This window comes from Opisthorchis viverrini (assembly GCF_000715545.1).
Source record: "Opisthorchis viverrini unplaced genomic scaffold opera_v5_460, whole genome shotgun sequence".
Lineage (NCBI taxonomy): Eukaryota > Metazoa > Platyhelminthes > Trematoda > Opisthorchiida > Opisthorchiidae > Opisthorchis > Opisthorchis viverrini.
Genome location: NW_008752115.1, coordinates 281,041 through 300,622, shown reverse-complemented (window position 1 = coordinate 300,622; position 19,582 = coordinate 281,041). Strand labels below are relative to the sequence as shown.

The 19,582-nt window shown below is 38.8% G+C and overlaps 1 protein-coding gene across 1 annotated transcript in view; it reads left to right on the top strand.

Moving 5' to 3' along the window:
• The window catches only part of T265_11179 (hypothetical protein), a gene marked incomplete at both ends in the record, with an annotated part of 91,804 nt that overhangs the window by 10,159 nt on the left and 62,063 nt on the right, over nucleotides 1-19,582 (top strand). The window contains one exon of the mRNA XM_009177769.1: nucleotides 12,112-12,307. Coding sequence (XP_009176033.1) covers nucleotides 12,112-12,307 — 196 coding nt within the window. The remainder of the gene's footprint in view (nucleotides 1-12,111; nucleotides 12,308-19,582) is intronic.

Below are 19,582 nucleotides of genomic sequence, written 5' to 3'. Positions count from 1 at the left end.
GCCACGAGGCGCGCAGGGGAGAGTAAAACAAAACAGTCGTCATTACCAGATCAGCACGTATATCGGTGAATCACTAGACATGCATGCGCTTAGTGCTGGCCTAAAAAATGCAACAGTCCGATATTTCGTTCAAGTGGGAACTCCGATTCCGGGCGGTGATAACACTGTCTTGGTGTGACGAACACATGAATTTCATTTTCTAGCCAGCTTACATCTATACAAGCAAAATAAGACATTTGTTATATAAATTTTCTCGGTTAACGATAATTGCAATTTGACAGGGGTATTTCTAGTGAAATGTAAATGAGCAACGAATAATAGGTTACAGAATAGTCAATTTCATTATTTTTTCCAAGTAGGTACACGTTAAAACGTACTTTAAACCACGGTAGATTTTTGGATACCACAATGTTTCGAAGTAGGATTTCTCAAGCTGTATTATCCAGCGCAGAATACCCCTTCACTCTGACTTTCCGAAAACACTACTTCGTGGCCAAAGCATGACTGTAAATGCACAACGTATGTTTTGTTTTTCTAAAATTTTCGCTTGCGTAAAAGCCAAGAAAGCCAAGCTAATCAAATATGCTTCATATTGAGGATGCGTTCACAAACGTCGGACTGAGTTAAGGGAACTAATTTCATTTTAGAATAATGAAAAAACTGCCATGTTATTTATTTATTAGCTGTGCTTATTAAGCAAACCTTGGTTACTGGTCGGATCTTAGTTAACGGGAAGTTTGAAAGCTTTTGCTGGTTTTGCATCCACCCAAACGTATTCTCCAATTTTGAAACACATTTGCGATACACCATTATACTTTTGTGTTGCACTCATCGCTTATGCATGCGCTCGAATGAAAAGCGCAAGAATGAAGTCGGTAGCCATTATTTCTTGCCACGGCCGTGCACTGAAAATCGAGGGCTGATGACAACGAATTCATCGTGTCGGCAGGCGAAACTTGCAATTAATTTGCTGATAAAACTAGCCATTCAATGCTGTCACTTGATGAACACATGATGGGCTGATTCTGACTTATGTCACCCCCATGCTGCATTGTCCCTTCAATTGAGTTACCAGCCAATTTCTCATCCACTAACGCATTATTGGTATGACATCCAATCGGAAGATGACAGTCCTTCACACTGGACCTCTCTAGCTGTCACAGACAGTTGCTATGGAACTGCAAACGCAAACGTCAGTAGCCAACAAACTGATCAAACTCATGGATGTAAGTATTTAGAATTAGCTTGGGTATTGGGAAACACGAAATCGGAATGCACAGGCGTTTTTCAGGCTGTAACAAACACCCTACATTTAAACTGTTTGACACTGCGTTTGAATTAGCAAATGTTATTCGATGAGCTCCCTAATAACACATGTTCACTCACATATGGAATGATGGCATAAATGTTGTCTAAACCATTGCAGCAACCACATCGAACAATTTAAAATTATAAATGAATATCATAATGGGCATCAAGTATCGCCTAACTTTTTGCGGCTGGCCCAAGATAGGCATCTCTTGAAAGCCTCCGTGTGCCGATTACCATATTCAGTCCGAAAAATGGCGATTTTTGACCAGGAAAGACCGTTTCCAAATGGCCGCCACTCCTTGAAGAAATACCTGAAGTTTTTCGCTAAGAAGTAGGCAACGTCAGTCACGCAGGATACCGGACGCAATGCCATCAGCACCGCCAGGAAATTTTACATGTGACAATATCCTTTTAAGTCTGAGTCTTTAGAATGTAAGCTCATTTATGCAGCACATTCAAACTCTTAATAATAAGTAGACCAAGACTGTCATCTAACATGATGACGGCCACGCAAAGGTAATGGTGAGCGTGCAATATCTACTTGGGATTGATTCAGAAAGACGAAATGTTGCTCAGCAGTAAGGTAAAGAATCACGGATACATGGGTTGTCGACGGTCACGCCTGATGTTACTCATTAAAACATGTTTTTGAGATGGGCTTACTCATAATGGTTTTGAGTCGAATAAGGAAAACAAACATCATGGACGCAACAGAGCAGAGTGTGTGTGCCATTCAGCAAGCTTCAAGTTGACCGGTTTTAGAGTTGTGAATATGGATTGCCGAAACACCAGTCACAAGTAACAAATGGTTAAACAAATATATGGGATCATAGATCTATTGACTAGGGTGCTAGTCTGGTGATTCCAGAAGGAAGTTGTCAGTTGCAGAATGCATAAAATTGTTTATCTACAACACACCTCTAGAATGGGAAGGAATTGCTTGACAACACAATATAAGAGAAGATTCAAATTTACAGACAAGCCGAACGAAAAAGTTCATTTTCAGTACACCCGATGGTAATTAGGCATGTACGCGCCACACAGCAAAATCTGGTCAAACGCGAAAGTGTTTTTAATAGATTGGTTTGCTCGCACCTTGTTCCTCAATTTCATTACAAGGGTCTATAAAATTGAGTTAAACGAGCTTATGATGGTACTAAAATCGTTCAAATGCTTAAGCTATCTGACACAGAAGTTGCGGATTTTAGGTAAAATAGGATTAAGAAATCATGGCAGAGCCGACAGAATGCAAGTATCAATTTTTCCTTGCTTCCCCATGGAGTGATGAGTTTCAAACTCGTGTTTTCGACAACATGGGATTTTCAGAAAGAACACAAATCAGGTTTTAGGCTCATAAGTTGAGGCAAGAGGCAGAGACACTAAAAATGAGTGGTTATGATGTCGCTAGTGATTGTCACTGGAGGTGCCTTTGACTAACAAACTCATAATTTCCTACAGGAATCTTACTTTAAACAAGCATGCGGATCCCTAATTGAGTACATGTGTTCAATATGGAGTAAAAAAATAAACCAGGAGAAGAACCTCACCAAAACCCTGGAAGTGCCAGCAAACAGGAGGGGTTTGTATATCACGACAGCTACTAGTTAACCTTAACTCTCATCGGTGAAGCTATCCGCTCAGCTGATTCAAATTTTCATTGTGCGCAGAAAATATCCCTGTTGAATGAGTTAAATAGGAGATAGCTTACTGAAATTCTTCATGTTTTTGGTCCTCCACCATCAGCTCTTTTACCTCTATAAGTTGTTTATCAATTCTCTAATTCTGAACATTGCAATAGGCATAGTTTTCTATGCAACGCTGCCGTAAAATCAAGGAAACAGCAAGTTCTCACATATGATATAGGACATAAAAATGAATGATAAGCAGACCAACTGGAATCCAACAGGGAGCCGCTAATCACCTAACTCCACAAGGACAATATAGTTTCTTGTAAATCTACCTCGGTCATCTTGAGGATGTCAACTAATTTGCCTTTGTTAAGCACAATTTTTAACTTATCATTCTGTGAAATATAGGCAAAGGATCCAAAATGCACCAAATGCACGCTCTCTTGTACTGCTCAGGTTTACTGGGGTCATGAAACAAATGCTTATGCGGGAAATGATTTGAAGTGCTGGAGAGGACGGTCATTGATACAATGGATTAAACGTGTGTTACTCTGCGCCGTTTTGGACAACACAGTTTCCGCTGCGTTACTTCTGTTATATTTGTGCATTCATACTTCTGGTTCACATAAATGCATGCAGTTTTACCAAGTACAACGCTGTTATTATGTGCTATATTTTATATATGCAGCATGTTATAATGTTATACATATTATGTATTATATATTTTATATATTATATAATTATACATTTTATACTTTGCTACAAGCCACAATTTTTGTCCTCTGAAATTTCACCATTAAAGCTGTGCTGCTTTCCAAAGAATAAAAGCAACATTAAAAAAGTACGCTGGAAGGAAAATTATCGATCGATTTGACGTTTGTCGAATCCCCCATAAGTTAAATCTTGTTAGATTTGTACACGAAACGGAAGCAGACTGGCAAACATTCGTGGTAGATAATAACAGAAAGTTTCTTCCCAAATTAAATTATACATTTTATACTTTGCTACAAGCCACAATTTTTGTCCTCTGAAATTTCACCATTAAAGCTGTGCTGCTTTCCAAAGAATAAAAGCAACATTAAAAAAGTACGCTGGAAGGAAAATTATCGATCGATTTGACGTTTGTCGAATCCCCCATAAGTTAAATCTTGTTAGATTTGTACACGAAACGGAAGCAGACTGGCAAACATTCGTGGTAGATAATAACAGAAAGTTTCTTCCCACTTTTCAGTGCTTAGAGATGAGTAGGGCTACGGGTTCTACAGAGGCAGCTTCAGATATTTCCAAGTTACGACAAAATAAAGCTTTTAAGCTCGAAGGTGGTCTACGCCAATTAAGACAACTAATGAAGATATATGGAAGCGATAATATCAAACGAGTTTAACTATTACTGAAAATGTTGAATCGTTAAATGTGACATACGTGCTGCACCCCAAACCACAGTTAAACCTGCTATCACTACCCTTCAAAGTGATGTAGTATTACACGGTATTACCCGATGCGGTAGTACCGGTGTTCAACGTGCAAAATTTTGTAACTGTGTCTATTTCCAAGCGCAAATTTATCCTTTTTATGGGGCGAAAATGGAGTGCTCCAAGCGATATTTTTAATGCCGAAAAAAATCTTCGCCTTATCTAGAAAGGTTAATGCTAACGTGTGGATGCAACAACTGATTTTATTTCCCATTCGAAGGCGACGGAGAAATTTGAGAGCACGTACGGGTGCGTACAAAGACGCCGTCATTGATCTTTCAAAAATTGAAGTCACCCACCCATCTTTATCTGACAGTGGTCATATGATAGGGAGACTCGCTGAAGATAAAAATACTTGATTCATTCTAAACGTCTTTGATCAGTAAGCCTAAACATACGATATTCGTTCAAACGACTAGTTCTGCTTATGCAAACCAAATGTTGTGAGAGAAGTCGGTTTTCAACTTTTCCCTATACCACCTAAATCTCAACATTTTTTGATGGATTATTTGAAATACATCTAGATGACGAATCCTCAAAATCCTTCCGTTTGCCAGATCTTTTTATAACATTATACTCTTTCACATTTGAGTGGTGAGTAGCAGAAGAATAATTTTTTATCGACCAAGACTATGTTGGTTTACTGCACAACCAGGCAAACTGTAAGCAGGATTCTTTTATAGCGAAATACATTCATTTGCAAACTAATTTGTTTTTGCGAGAGACTCACCTGGAACCTAGCCGAGTCTCTCGTTTGTGATGTATTCAGGAGATTGAATGTGCCTCGATAAGATCGAATTAGAGGGATATCTTTCTCGTGGCAGCTCCCCAAAATCTCGGCTGCAATAACGATTCGTTAAGACTATTCATTCTTAACAGCCTATAGGTTCTAGCAAAACATAGTGCTCCGGGATATGCAGTTTTTGTTTAAGATTTGTGTTGTTTAGTGCACCTTGCGTGATCTAATTGGTCGTCTGGGAATCTGCGCTGCTTCGTGGTATGATTCCTTGCTTCTGGTATTTTCGTTGCGTTCCTTCAATTCGCCTCCAATTTGTCTGTTAAGTTGAGTTTTATACGTCATGTTATATTAGCGGAGGTATTTTTTAACTCAGAAACACACACACTGTTCGCAAAACAGAAATACACTTTCGGTGCATCTTTCTATCGGCTTTCAAGTGTCCTGAGACCATGATATAAACAATGGTCACCTGTTAAACACAGATCAAGCCATAGGGTGCCTGTAGCACATTAAACCTTAAGACCTGAATCTGACGACAAAATACATGCGACAAAGTAGACAGTTTTCTTACAGGAAGACCTAAAACAAATATCACAAACCAGAGATTCAGCAGCGTTGCTCTGAAAACAAAACCGATATGCAAATGAGTGTATTTCTTGAGAACTGGTACGTGCGGGCTATTTTAGTGCTTTGAAAAATCCATCGAAAAGTGTGTGCTGAAGTTTCTATTTTTGCAGTAGGTGAAAGATGGATAAAAAAAATCACGAGAATTGTTTACTACTTTGCGAATCAGTTTTGTCAACGACACTTCGCTCGTTGAAGACCTGGCTTTTTGCTATAGAAAGGTTGATGTATGAATTACGGTTTGGATCGACTAAATAACCTCCCGACTCAGAATGGTCAAACAATCAAAAATGAGTGTTTTCATCTGACGCTCCACAACGGCAAGGAACACCTAACACTAAAAGCTCTTGTTCTGTGTTTTACTTGGCTGGACCCGCATTCCATCTCAGCTGAATCGTTTTGACCGTAAAGTGCATGTGTTGGGCTCCATCATTCGTCGGATGCGTGGGCTGAAATGGCGAGCTGAAAGGTTATCATAAGTGTACGTAGGTGGCAGAGGTGCGAAAAATACGTTTTACAGGTGAAATGATATGATTTCTCTGTAAACGGAACCCAGAAAACGAAATGTAAAGCATGACAAGAAACCAGAATTTCCGGTATTTGGAAATGATGACGTGAACTGTATCAGGCTTACTTTATATGCAAAGAACGTGTCTAGGAACATCAAAACCGAGAGATCCAGCTGGGTTCCAGGTGTATCACTTGCAAAGCCAAATTTGTTTGCAAATGAGTGTATTTCGTTAATTTCGTTTGGTTTCAAGTGGAGCATAATTTTGACGGAAACTCGGGGACTGCGCCTACCTGATGAGCCCCAAGAGAAGAACGAAACCGATCGCATATTGTCGAGGAATTTTCAGCAACATTTTGAGTAGTGCATTACAAATATATATGTGGTAAACCAATTTAATTATTAACGAAATACACCCTTCTCAATTGAGTTACTTTATGAGTAGTGTGTTAGGTTTAATTTTTGTTGATCTAATGTGTAGCCGCAACTTGGCAAAACGTCCCCCACTAATTTAATAGATGCATTCCACGAAAGCACCAGAGACGTCTCCTAGATAGAGTATGAAATGTTTTTGTGAGAATTGCCAAGCTTGGCATGCTGACCACCGACCAGTGACCGCATACAAACTACAAATGATTCGACGTCGGTTCACGAAGCTGGTCAACTTTTACCTTCTTCCGAGGAGGTGTGATGTGCGTTTCTGATGAATTAATGGGTATAAATGTGTAACGCAAAGAGGGAAAAATAACTCAACTGGGCCTTGTTATATAAGCCAAACAAAACTGATTATTATTGCCTTAATGCTGGAAGCAAGTGATGACACTATCAGGTAGTCTGTCAAACACAACGTGCGCAAAAATGTACAAAATGCTAAGTGCGCAGTTGCGCTTGTGCAACAAATTTGTGTCACTGCCGTTGCAGATTATACTGTCCAGGTGAGAAGGAAAAAGCGCTTACTCAAGGCAATCTAAAGCTGCACTTTGAACCCGAATAGGTCTCGGCCGTTTGCTAAATAAGAAAAACTGTATCATGTCATTGACGAGTTCAGACAACTATTTGTTCTCATTTTAGGATGTATGAACTTTTGAAAAACGTCTCATGATGCTCAGATGTTTGAGTCATACGTCGGTTACCAATGGCTGCCGGGAACATGTTGCTTGAAATCCTCTGCACGATCCGGGACCAACCAAAAGGCTAAAATATGACACTAATTCGATGGCTTCTTTTTGTTTGACTCATTCGCATTGAAGCAATTCCGGGGATGGCATTCGAGGCCGATAAATATCCACATAATGTGCTATTCCAGCTTGTTCTGTAAGACTTCCTAGCCACTTGGCTACTTTGTAAAGCACTGACTTGCCTTGGAGATGGTTACATTGTCAAATTTTCCAACTGTTCCACGGTGATTTCTTTGAAATCCATGTGAGTGACTGAGGTTTGCTGCACTTTTTCAACTTTTCAAGATGTTTACCAAATATAAATGAATTATAACCACTTGTTGCTTGTAGGCATGACTAGCAAATGCAACGACTGAAATGTCAATTATCCTCAAGACTGATTTTGCTATTTGCAAGTGTCTGACTGAAATGTCAATTATCCTCAAGACTGATTTTGCTATTTGTCAAGTGTCTGTTTTTTTTTGGTTTGGCCCGAATGTCATACACGGTTATGTAATCTAATCCGAGCACGAAAATAGCTCGGTAAATATGCTGTACACTGGACTAAATAACCAAACACCCGTTACGGATAGGCTGAGCCAAAACTGGACAACATCCCTTCCATGATTTCGGAACAGCGAGTATGATGCATTAAATTCATTTATTTACTAGAGGTATTATCAGCAGAGTATGCTCGCTTGTTTGGACAGAAGAAGCTCAAATATTTGCCAGATGTCGTGATTCAAGTGGTTGCACAAATACCAGACAATACTGTTGCTCTCATTACAACCCTACGACACAGAACACGAAGATTCCTTGGCATTTTCTGAATAGCACAATATTTTATTGGCCTTCTGCAAATTCCTAAGTATTCTGACCATTAGGCACTCAAATCCAAAATGATGTTTAAAAATGAGCTAAATAGCTTATATACAGGCACTTCACCTGTTAATCTATATGATTGTAAAAGTGCTTGTTATGCCGATGATCTGGTGAACCGTGCAAACTCATTCTGCTAAAACGTACGATGCCTTTTGTTTCCAGATTGAGTTTTATAGTATTAGACTCTCAACAAAGCCGTGGTCGGAATAAAATTTTCCTAGTTTTATTACCTGAACTGTACGTTTCGGTTATTCATGAGGTTTCATGTTAAGTGTTTTTGATAACTGCTGTTCGTCATTTATCCAGCCGAGTCTGTAGCTGAGGTTGCTAATTTTGTTGCGGTGAAACTTTCTTTTTGGCAAACTATCCGAAAACTTGGTAAAGTCTGGATAAATAATCAATTTTTGTGCAAGCCAAGCAGCAAAAAATAGCTAAAATACTGTTCACTAAGCAGGTGAATGTATCATGTATGAACTAACATAGAAAGATTTGTGCTCCGTTTAGTTCGAGTTCACTTAGTGCAAAGCGAATTCACCTATATAGAAAAAAACACACTCTACGAGACAGCCTATATCCCAGCGCACTTCATCAAAACTAAGTTATTATAACCGAAACTTTGCATTGAGATGCGGAATTGTTTCAAAATAAGTCGAGACATCTATACACGACACAGCTGTATGTGCCGGGTGTGCAATGTAACTGCTATAAAATATTTAATGAATCCAATATTTAATGCCTCAAACACTTGTGACATCGTATTTTGATTTTTTAAAAATAAAAACGGGCACATCCCCTTCCAGAACCCGACAAATTTAGTACATTTCGGTTTCGAAGTTTTGAGGTGACCGCATGCCTTGGATCAACAATCAAGGACGATAAATCTAGCAAAATAGGTTTTTCTAAGTTGTCTCGGCCTTTAAGTACCGATTACTAGTAAATACGTAACCAAATTTAAGCCCTGCAAGCTTACCACTCAAAAGCGGCCAAACCTTGCAGTGTTGCTGTTGAGAACACGTTTTTTACATTTACGCTTTTAACCTTGTCTTTACAGGCGCTATTACTGTTCCTATAGAATGGTCGACATCTGAAACTTAACTGGTCATAGCTTTCAATATTAGTTATTTTTTCCAGATTAACATACTTTGGCCTTTCACCTTCAACTTTCACTAAATAGAAAAATGCCACTATAATGCTGACGGAAATGATGACCAAGTTATTTGATAAGGTGGTAATGTATATATCTTCTGAAGCCAATTTTTGATTCGTTTGATTGCGGAAAGTGACCATATGTAGGGGTATGGTACATCCTGCGTGACTAGCAGGCCTAGAATAATTCTGTTCTATCTGGCAAAGAGAAGGGATACTCTAAAACACTACGATGATCAAACATTTAGCTTGTGAAGAAGCTAGGACAATTAAAAACATCCAGCCAATGTCGCTGAGTACCTCACATACACAAACATAACTGAATGTTTTTGACTTGAGCATGAAAATCAGGTAAACTCAAGGATCTCTAAGTTTAAGACAAACAAGAACAGAAAGAAGAACACTTGGAGGACTGCAATTCTTAGGCAACAGTAGATATCAGGTGCGAAAAACAGTAATTGAAAAAACGAAAGAACTGAGCCAGAAGCTGTTTACGATTGGTGACCCAGATGTTACTGAAATTAGCTGAGGTGGAAAAATGGAGGTCTTAGGATAATACGGTGAGGCGTATGTCAACTCCTACGCATCAAATCTTTATTAAAGCGCGTAATGCAAAAACTCTACGATAACTATGATTAACTTATTTAGACCAAAATGGAGCACGATATTTAAGCTATACGGTTTATCGATTTTTACTTTTCAAAGAAAAAATCGTGAAGTTTTACGTAAATATTCGCATGCCAACCGTTCTTCAATGGTACATATATTAACCATTTAAACACTCTGTGGAACATGTGGACGTGAGGCTTGTTTAGTAAGAATGATGTTTTTCGTTCCGTAAATGTATTAAAAGTGACGAATTTACAATAAAGTTCAAAAACATACGAAGTGGAGGACAATTCAAAATCCATTCTGAAATGTTCTTGACGCATTTGTTCATCAATCGATAAATGTGCCTGTGGAACATGTGGACGTGAGGCTTGTTTAGTAAGAATGATGTTTTTCGTTCCGTAAATGTATTAAAAGTGACGAATTTACAATAAAGTTCAAAAACATACGAAGTGGAGGACAATTCAAAATCCATTCTGAAATGTTCTTGACGCATTTGTTCATCAATCGGATAAATGTGCCAACCGCCTCTATTTTTGAATCCTGATATACTATAATGGAAAATGTTGGTAGATCAGGCAGCCTAGATGGTCGTTCGATAGTTTGTTGTTCTGGGCAATTCTGTTGCAAACGTTTCATCGCCGGTTGATTGGACATCATCAGTGCCTTATTGGGGAGTGCTACAACCAATAACCCACCGCTATGAAGCCCTACGTTCCCCAATAACGCGCTGATGATGTCAACTGCACCATTGGTGAAACGTTAGCAAATGAATTGCCGAGCTCAGCGAACAAGCCAACGACAAGTTCTGATATTCCTAATGTCCATGCATTATAAAACACGAGTTATAAACATTCCAAACCATAGAAAGTGCAATCAGTACAGGACTGCTCTGTCTGACATCCGATGAGGAACTGAGCAACTGGGGCAACAAATGATTCCCCGATCGCCTCACTTTAAACGCATTATCATCGATATCCTTTGTAACACCGAAATTCAGTGCATTTTGCTTTGCGCACTGTTGCCGTGCCACTGACGAACAATCACGGTTGAGAATAATTTAGTTTTATGGGTTTGAACGTTTATCTCTCTTGGTATGAGACATAAAGGAACAAAATAAGATAACAAGTTATCTGGGAGCAGAATGGAGTACAGCAAAACTTTGCGTAATAAAACAGCTGTTTCAAATCAATGTAGACCCTCATTCTTCCAAAACAACCTTACTTTGCGTCTCGTTTGTAATATACTACAAAGGTTGTTAACACTGTGGACCAACGAGTAAATACATTTTCTATGTAATATTACGGTTCATCGGTGGACATAATGTTTCAAAGCTCAATTTCAAACTATTCCGCAAAATACAGATTTATGTTGGTCAGTATCGTTTGCGCATAAGGACTGCAACTTATGTGACTTTGTTGAGTTATGAAATTGCAGAACAGAACATTAGTTTATCACTTTCAAAGAACTGAACATTTTTCCGGAAAAAAATAAATCCACAACCGGATTCCAGCTGATGGACATACGTCACCATGGTGTTGAAATGCAAATGGATTTGGATAACTTTGATACCAAGACCAACCTCGTGGGTATATCATGTGATACAAACTGCCCTAGAACAAACTAACGTTTTTGAAACGGAAGATTCTCAGCTAGCTTCGTCCATTACACAAGTGGGAAGATGCACAGGTGCTCTGTGACGTGCATCATCATTAGCACATTCAGTAAGCCTGGCAAACAGAACACGTTTTAGCGAGTATTTGGACGGTCGTTTTTGTGGCGCCATTTTCTTCATAAAACAGTCGCTATAGCATTATCGTCACAAAATCTGTCCTGTGTGTTAGAGGCCTGCAGTACGAAGACGATTGTAAACACACTGACCGTACTGACCTGGAGAATCAAGGGCACAGCGGTTATCCTTCAACTGACGCTTATTTTGTGATTCAAAAGAGGACAATCCAGGAGCAGCGTATTACCTTTCAAGTGATTTATCTGGATGGTTACCTTAATTTCACAATCCCTTTTTTATTTGTAGCGTGACGCTGCACAGTTCACCACCATGTCGGAATACGAATGGGGCCACACGCTCGTACAGTTCCGCAACCACACACTGGAAAACTTAAGACCACACACATTCTATGAATTTGGAATGAACCTGATGTTCAACAATGGTACTGTGAAGAGGTATCCCGATAAAGCTTCTGGCATCACTTGCGGATGTAAAACTCACGGTAAGTCAATTCTGCTCCTTTGTTCCCCAGATAGTCAAAATCTTATGGGCTAGGTTTGGTAAGAAATTTACGTAAACCCTTCCCTTATGTTTGAGATCAGTCAAATCAAAATCCAGTAACAGGCGCAATTTTTTAGTTGTTCTTTCAGTTTTATCAGTTAGAGACAATTTTTATCAAGTTTTTCCGGCAATTCCCGATGAATGCAACTCTGCTTTCGTTGGGAGAATTGCTGGTTCTCCTGCAGGATGTATTAGGAGTCATGTGTCCTCATAAGCAACGTTGTTATCTCCGTAGTCCACCCAGGCTACATCCAACTTCGAAATTTTTATGATTGCTTGCCCTGCAACATCATGATAGGTTATCTACGGTAAAGCTTAGATTTCCTTACGCTGGTTGTTAACTTCTACCACACAAATTCAGTTTGTTTTTGAGTAAATTCACCCTGGTTTCTGGTCTTACATTTTGGTGCCAGTTAGGTTTTATGAGCTCTTAGAGGCAAGGTGGTTACTTCCCCAAACTGATGTTCTGTGCCCATGCTGAAGTGCCCAAGCACGCGCTGCTACTTGTTGGGACTACAATAAAACTTTTTCACGTGATTTGGTCTAATGACTGGCTCCATCGATTGGCTATAGACATTGCGCATTTTCCGGCTTTATTCGGGCATGCGACGAACTTGGCTTCGAGCGAAGGATAGCGAGTAAACAGAAGAACCAATTAACATTTTTAGAATCTACTTGTCTGTTTACAAATTTTCATTACATCGAATAGACATACATAGGACATAATTAATTCACGCATCCAATATTGCTAAATCAGCACTCCTATGCTTTTGATACTTGTTCCATTCTCTCAGGGAGATTAATTGAGATTTATTGGTACAGCAAAACTTTTTGTCACAAACTGTTGTTTGCCATTTGTAAACTTACAGACGCCGGTACAAAAATAAAATACTGGGAAGGACGAAATATTTGAGCAATGGAGCTTTTGAATTATCTCTAATACAAGAATGAAAGCAAGACTCAGTTCCTATCACGTCCCCAGTATACTAAATATCCAACCTGGACTATATTGGTTCCGCCAGCGGTCTAGCCTAAGCAGACTAATCTACTCAAAATGGGTATTCTCTGAATCTGAAATTTCGCAGGCCTTGGTTATGACCTCTGTTAATGGACTTCTGCACTCCGTGACATCATGCAAGCCGACAGATACTCCGTCGGTTGTGCCGAAATTACTGAATAAAGACAAACTATCCTGAGAGTTGTATCCTTCCAGTAAATTTGTATTTCGGTGAAAGACGGACCTCAAATAAATTTCGGTTAGCTCGCAAGATACAGAGTTTACCAATCGAGTCGATTTATCGTAAGATTGTCTTTCTTTCCTCCATCGGTCAAATTAAGACAGTGTTATGTTGACATTCATTTTATTTTACTCGGAACATTCAAAACTTGTTAGTGAGCAAGAACAAAACTCTTGCGCAGTGAACAATTTTGATAAGGCAGATGAAATTATTGTTAGTTTATCATAGCACTCTGGGAACGCACGTTTACCATATTTACAAAACCTATGTTAATCCAATCTAATGGGTTGCACAAAATCGGAAATTGCTCAAAGTGAGAAAAGTTTAAAACAACTGGCGTCCACTACAATTCGTTGGTTCTGAATACCACTTGCATTTTTCAGTATTTTCCTCAGTTTGACAAGTCTGTACCAACTAAGTCTGTATACTTAAATGGACGGTTGTTCTGATGGCAGTACAAATTTCACAGGTCTAATCTTGTGATTAACATTGACCGAAATCAACAAAGGTCCGTTTCCAAATTTGATAACGGCAACAAGTTAATGTGTGATGGGAATTAAGCAAAGGTGATAAGCCTGAGGTCATCGGTCTGGGCCATCTAGTTGAAAGCTCCTTCCTGTGCTTTCCCATATCATTTTTGCTAGTGCGTGGCCAAAGTTTCGTTGATGAAAAGAAATCAAGACGAAGTTAAGACCAACTGACGCGTAGTTGCTAAAAATCTACGCATATATTCGTAGGAGGTTAGAAATACTTGGGCTTGACCTACACCCACTGTGATTGTCTTGCTGGATCATCCTAAGTTGATTTTAACATTTGTGTTTAGTTTAAGCAGGCCTACTGATGGATGCGCGAAGGGTGTAGTTTATTCAAGCGTCGCATCACACGACTGCATAATGATATTCATGACCATATGCATATAAATATAAGACCATAATGCAGTATTCCGAATAACTTTATCTATTAGCTAGGATTTGAATAAATGATACAGTACTCCGAAGTGTAAGTTACCTAAGGCCAGCACTTGTGATACGAAACGTATTATGACTTAGATAAATATGTGCTTCAGTTCGCTTCTATTGCTCACAAATCCGTCCTGAGTGTCAGATCTATATACAAGTTTCAGTTAACCGGACAACAAATCTTCCAGGCTGCATTGCGTATCTAATATGCATCAGTAACAGAGATTTTTAGAATTTGATGGAGTAATTTAACCAAAGGCTGGGTAGCTGTTCAGATCGAGAGGATCCTTTGGACTCCTTGGGAAAACACATGCCGATAATCCAGGTACTTTTTGCAAATCATTCACATTGTAAAATGGGACTTGAATGTTGCTTGCAGTCTGAGCGAAAACCGTTCTCACGCCAGTCAGAGATTGTTGTATGACGCCGACTGTGAAAAATAATCACTTTCAAGATTCTCCAGACTAGTTTTGTTTTTGTTTCATGGGTTGCTTGAAGCTCGTCTGATGATGGTCGATTGTAGACCATGCTTCCTTCGAAAATAAGTAAGTCCCTTTGAAAGTTGGTGGGCAGGATTCCTCGTATAACTAATATTATCTTGAGTCAGTATCTTAAAATTGACAGGTGTTCATTAAAATATTGTATCGCTTGTGCGAAACGTTATCGACCAAATTTTGATACATCTATCTCGATATCTAAATTTTGGTAATGTTCACTCTATTGTGTGAGATCGATTATCCTGTCCAGAATTTGGGGCCCATTTTTGAGAAGAATTTTTTAACGATTTTTTAGCGATTTTTTGTCAAGCAAAAGTGATATATGTTTCAAACCCAAATTAGGCTATATCCTCTGCAGTTCCTGTCTCGAATGGACCATAGTCACCATTTGTAACTTTTTGAACAATGTCAAGCTAGAACGTATGTGCAGACCATCGTTCATTTTTATCACAACACATCATTTTTAAAAATTCGGGGAAAAATCTAATATACTACTTGAGTGTTCCTTATATGTCTGCGATTGCCAGATACATTTATATGTATATGTCCTGTGCAAACTATTTATTCCTCGAAAAAACAGTATTCCTATAAAGCTCAGGTAGTTAGAAATTCAAAGTATGCCTCCAACGACCGATGAGCAGACGCAAGCATTTTGGAATTGAACCTTGTTTTGTTTGGGCTTCCGCAAAAACGTGACCTCGCAAGGCAAAGTGTAGTTTTTTGGCATGGCAACAGCATGGATCAGAACGATCAAATGAGGCTTAGAACGGGCAATTTTTTGTTTATGTTCACTGTCATAATTAAAGAAGGTCGCTAGGCTAACAGATTCAGTAAAGGTCTTTAATGAAGTAGGCCAATAAATACTCAACTACGTTCATTTTCCCACAAAAGGTTAGAATTACCTCGCAGAACGGAACGGTGTAGAGGTTGCTCTTGAAGTCAAACATGCTCAAGAATGCACACAAGGATAGCAGTTTAACATAAAACTGTTGTTGGCCATTTGGAAGACTTAGTGACCGGTTCCATCTTTCGAGCACAAACTCCGCGCGATACATGTAAATGGTACCTTGTGATACAAAAATAAACTTCCCTCAATTGTCGACCTCACTTTTTCCATTCTTTTACCCAGCACCCATAAAAGGTATCACATTGATAACAATCGCACACCTGTGGATCCATGATTTCGGCATGTCCAAAAAAATTCATAGTGTGACCAAGGATGTCAAAAGCACTAACGGATTCAACCATTCCAAAGGGTCTTGTTTTGATAGCTTTTATTCCGAAAATTCGTCGATTAATTTCAACCATGCCAGTTTTATTAAGACGATCAACACTGGCAAATCATACAAATATTAACTTATCCTGGGTTAATTTATGGTAATCCAAATAAAGACTAGTCTTATTAAAAACACGAGGTTCAAAACAAAAAAGGTATACGGGAAGTGAATTTCTTTTTCCACACTCATCTGCCGAGAAATTTGAATATATTTTATGTGTTGGATATCTTTCCCAGAATTGACTTTTTGATTTATGACCAGAACTTGCCTAAATGCTACGGAAAAATTATTTCGAAGAGAAAAATGTGAAGACATTTGAACTAAATTTGTCTCGGTACAATATTACATTGCTCACGCTCTACTTGCAGCATTATTGGTAGCTGAAACACACCAAACACAAACCAAACGTTCCAAACACAAAATCACTCCTGAGGACCTAAAATTCATAAAATTAAACATCGGCCAAGGAAGGCAACTGTATATTACAAAACGGATAAATTTGGATACCCTGAAGAAAAAACGTATGCGTGGATCTTCTTGGGAGCCTTATAGCCTTTGTAATGGTTTACTGAATAGATGGAATATCCCGCAATATTTTATTTACCTTGCGGCTATCTAATATTTAAAATGTGTCAGATAATATAACCAGTACCATAACGTTTCATCTCTGGCGCTCCAAAAAGTTACTTGATATAAATGAACATACCTACTCGAGCACTATTTCAACATCCCAAGTAATGGTTAGCTTATTAATGCAGATATTCCCCATGTACCTTTGATGCTTTACCACAGGAATTTATGTTTGACTCAATGAGAAAAAAAGAAGTTTTACTATACATGTTATTTTTCAAAAGTAATTCCGACACTTCTCCCAACGTCGGTATGAATTTCAGCAAACTTGACCTTTCTCTTGGTATGCGGCTGCTGACATTCTTTCACTACTAGAAAGTAAGAATTTTCGTGCACACTATGACAGGTAGTGATTAGTTTTCCGATACCTGAAAAGAATATACGAAACAAGTATTTTATAACCAAATGGTATTACAAAGGAAGCGATTAGCTACTCTAAGTGTTTCATGATACCCGTTTCATGTCAAGCTGTCTGTAGGTGCGTTGAACAGACATCACGAGGTTTTTACGTCCAAAAGGAATTCAGCGATGTTTTAAGGTACCTGAATGCATCAAATGTTAACCATTTAGTTCGCATTTACCATACCGTTGCCCAAAACGAACTAGACGTTCTTAGATAAACATGCTGAAAATGGCAAGCGGCGCGCACTTAATAGAAGTACACTAAACAAACACTTATTTGCGCATGGGATTTGAAATTTCCGGTTAAGATTACACTGTACCAACTGTACAACCACTGTACTAACCGGTGCCGAAAATCGAGGAGTGCAAATCACTAAGCACCCATCATAGGCATACACACAATACAACAAAACTTTGTTGGGTTCAAACCGGCAGTCGTTGGAACAGAAATGAAACACTAAATCACTGAATGGTGATGTTTAGCAGGTCAGCGTGCAATTCTCTGTGCACGACGTTCCCTGTTCTTCGTCCCATTATCACCGGTCTTTTTAGTAGAGACTTCTGAAGAAATCCTCTTGAGTCGTTTCCATCTCACGGAAGTACATCCAGATTGTTGATAATAATAAAAAGTTTTATGGTACTCATCAGGTGCAAGTAAATATAACTACTATAATTTTGTAGCATTAATTGACAAATAGAATACGACCGCTTTGAAGCAATCACTTTTTGTTTTGCCGTTATCATCATTGGTTGGGATTACCATCGAACACCTTTGCTTCATGTTTTTTGAGATTACTCCGAATCCATTGGCACGATCTGGTAGCCCGCCTGAAAAATATGTTCCACTACAAAAATACTGGATTATCCGGCAATTGGAGGGGTTTGATGATATATGAGATTAAATTGTGCACTATTGGCAGTTTCCTTTAGCAAAATGATATGGTACTGAAATGCAAATCTGAATTTATTTGGATATTCTGAGGTGATCAATGCAGATAGAGATGAGGACATCACATGAGTGCTTCACACCTCTTTCAGAAGTCAACAATGAGAATCTCAAGGTGCAATCCCATTTTGAGTTTCAAACGTAGACACTAGACTGTGCACCCCTAAATTGATTTTTTGTTCGAAAATTGTTTATTCAATCATCTAGCTAAAGTGCGAACTCCATTCAGTGAACTGAACTGGGAAAAAGGCGCCGATTTTAAAGCTTATCGCACTGCCGTTCAGCTAGTTGTTTGAATACATTCCCGGTGAAACGTAATTGCGAATATTTTCGGAGATTTGTGAAGCAGCTGGTAATTTGCGATTCGGTGAAAACATTGTATTTGACTAGAAATAAAATATAAAAGTTTGCCACATTTGTTACACTTTGCCGGTGTGCAACTTTTGACAGTGGAACCTTCGTCACAGAAAAATTGTCCATAGACTTTTGTACGCAGCTTCAATCGAAGCCAAATCCGATTACCTTTAGATTTAAAACATCAAGTTAGGGAGCCTATTCCTTCAGCAAAACCATCTACACAGATTTCATGTGCGCTATCGTGCAAAGTTGTCCGCTTCCGTGTGGTGGAACTAAGTCCTCATGGCAGATTCGAATTTTGCACCAAGATATATTCTGGCGTATTTTCATCCTATAAACTGGTTAACTGTTTGTTACAAACTGGGGAATTTTGCAGACCTATTTTTTGTTTGACAAACGCCTTATAACTGTTGACAGTTCAGTTGACTTGCCATTCTAGAAAAAACTGAGTTGCACTGGTAATATATACCCAACTGTCAGAATGGTACCCGTATCCAGATGCAGTTGTGTCCGTACGAGTTTATAACAGGATGTGTTTGTACCATGTGATAGCTGAATGGAACACGCAGTTATCTCGAACGATTGTTTATGACCACCTATCACAGGCACATCAAGTGTAAAACACTGATACAAATGTATAACACAAAGAGAACAGAAGCATTTTAAAAACACCAGTTTAAAGCCAGTCATAAGACTTCATGCATTCCAAACTGCCTTTTGTATTCGTTGGCGGCTGACAGTTATACCCATCACTTTGATTGTTCTATGTATGTTTGGTACAATAAGATCAGTTCCGAGTTTCTTTTTGCGGTTGAACCTAACCAAGTCCTTTTGCCTTTTCATCACCTTAAATCTTATGTAGTCTCACTATACTGAAGACTAATTGTCGGTTTGATTCTTGACTGTTTTG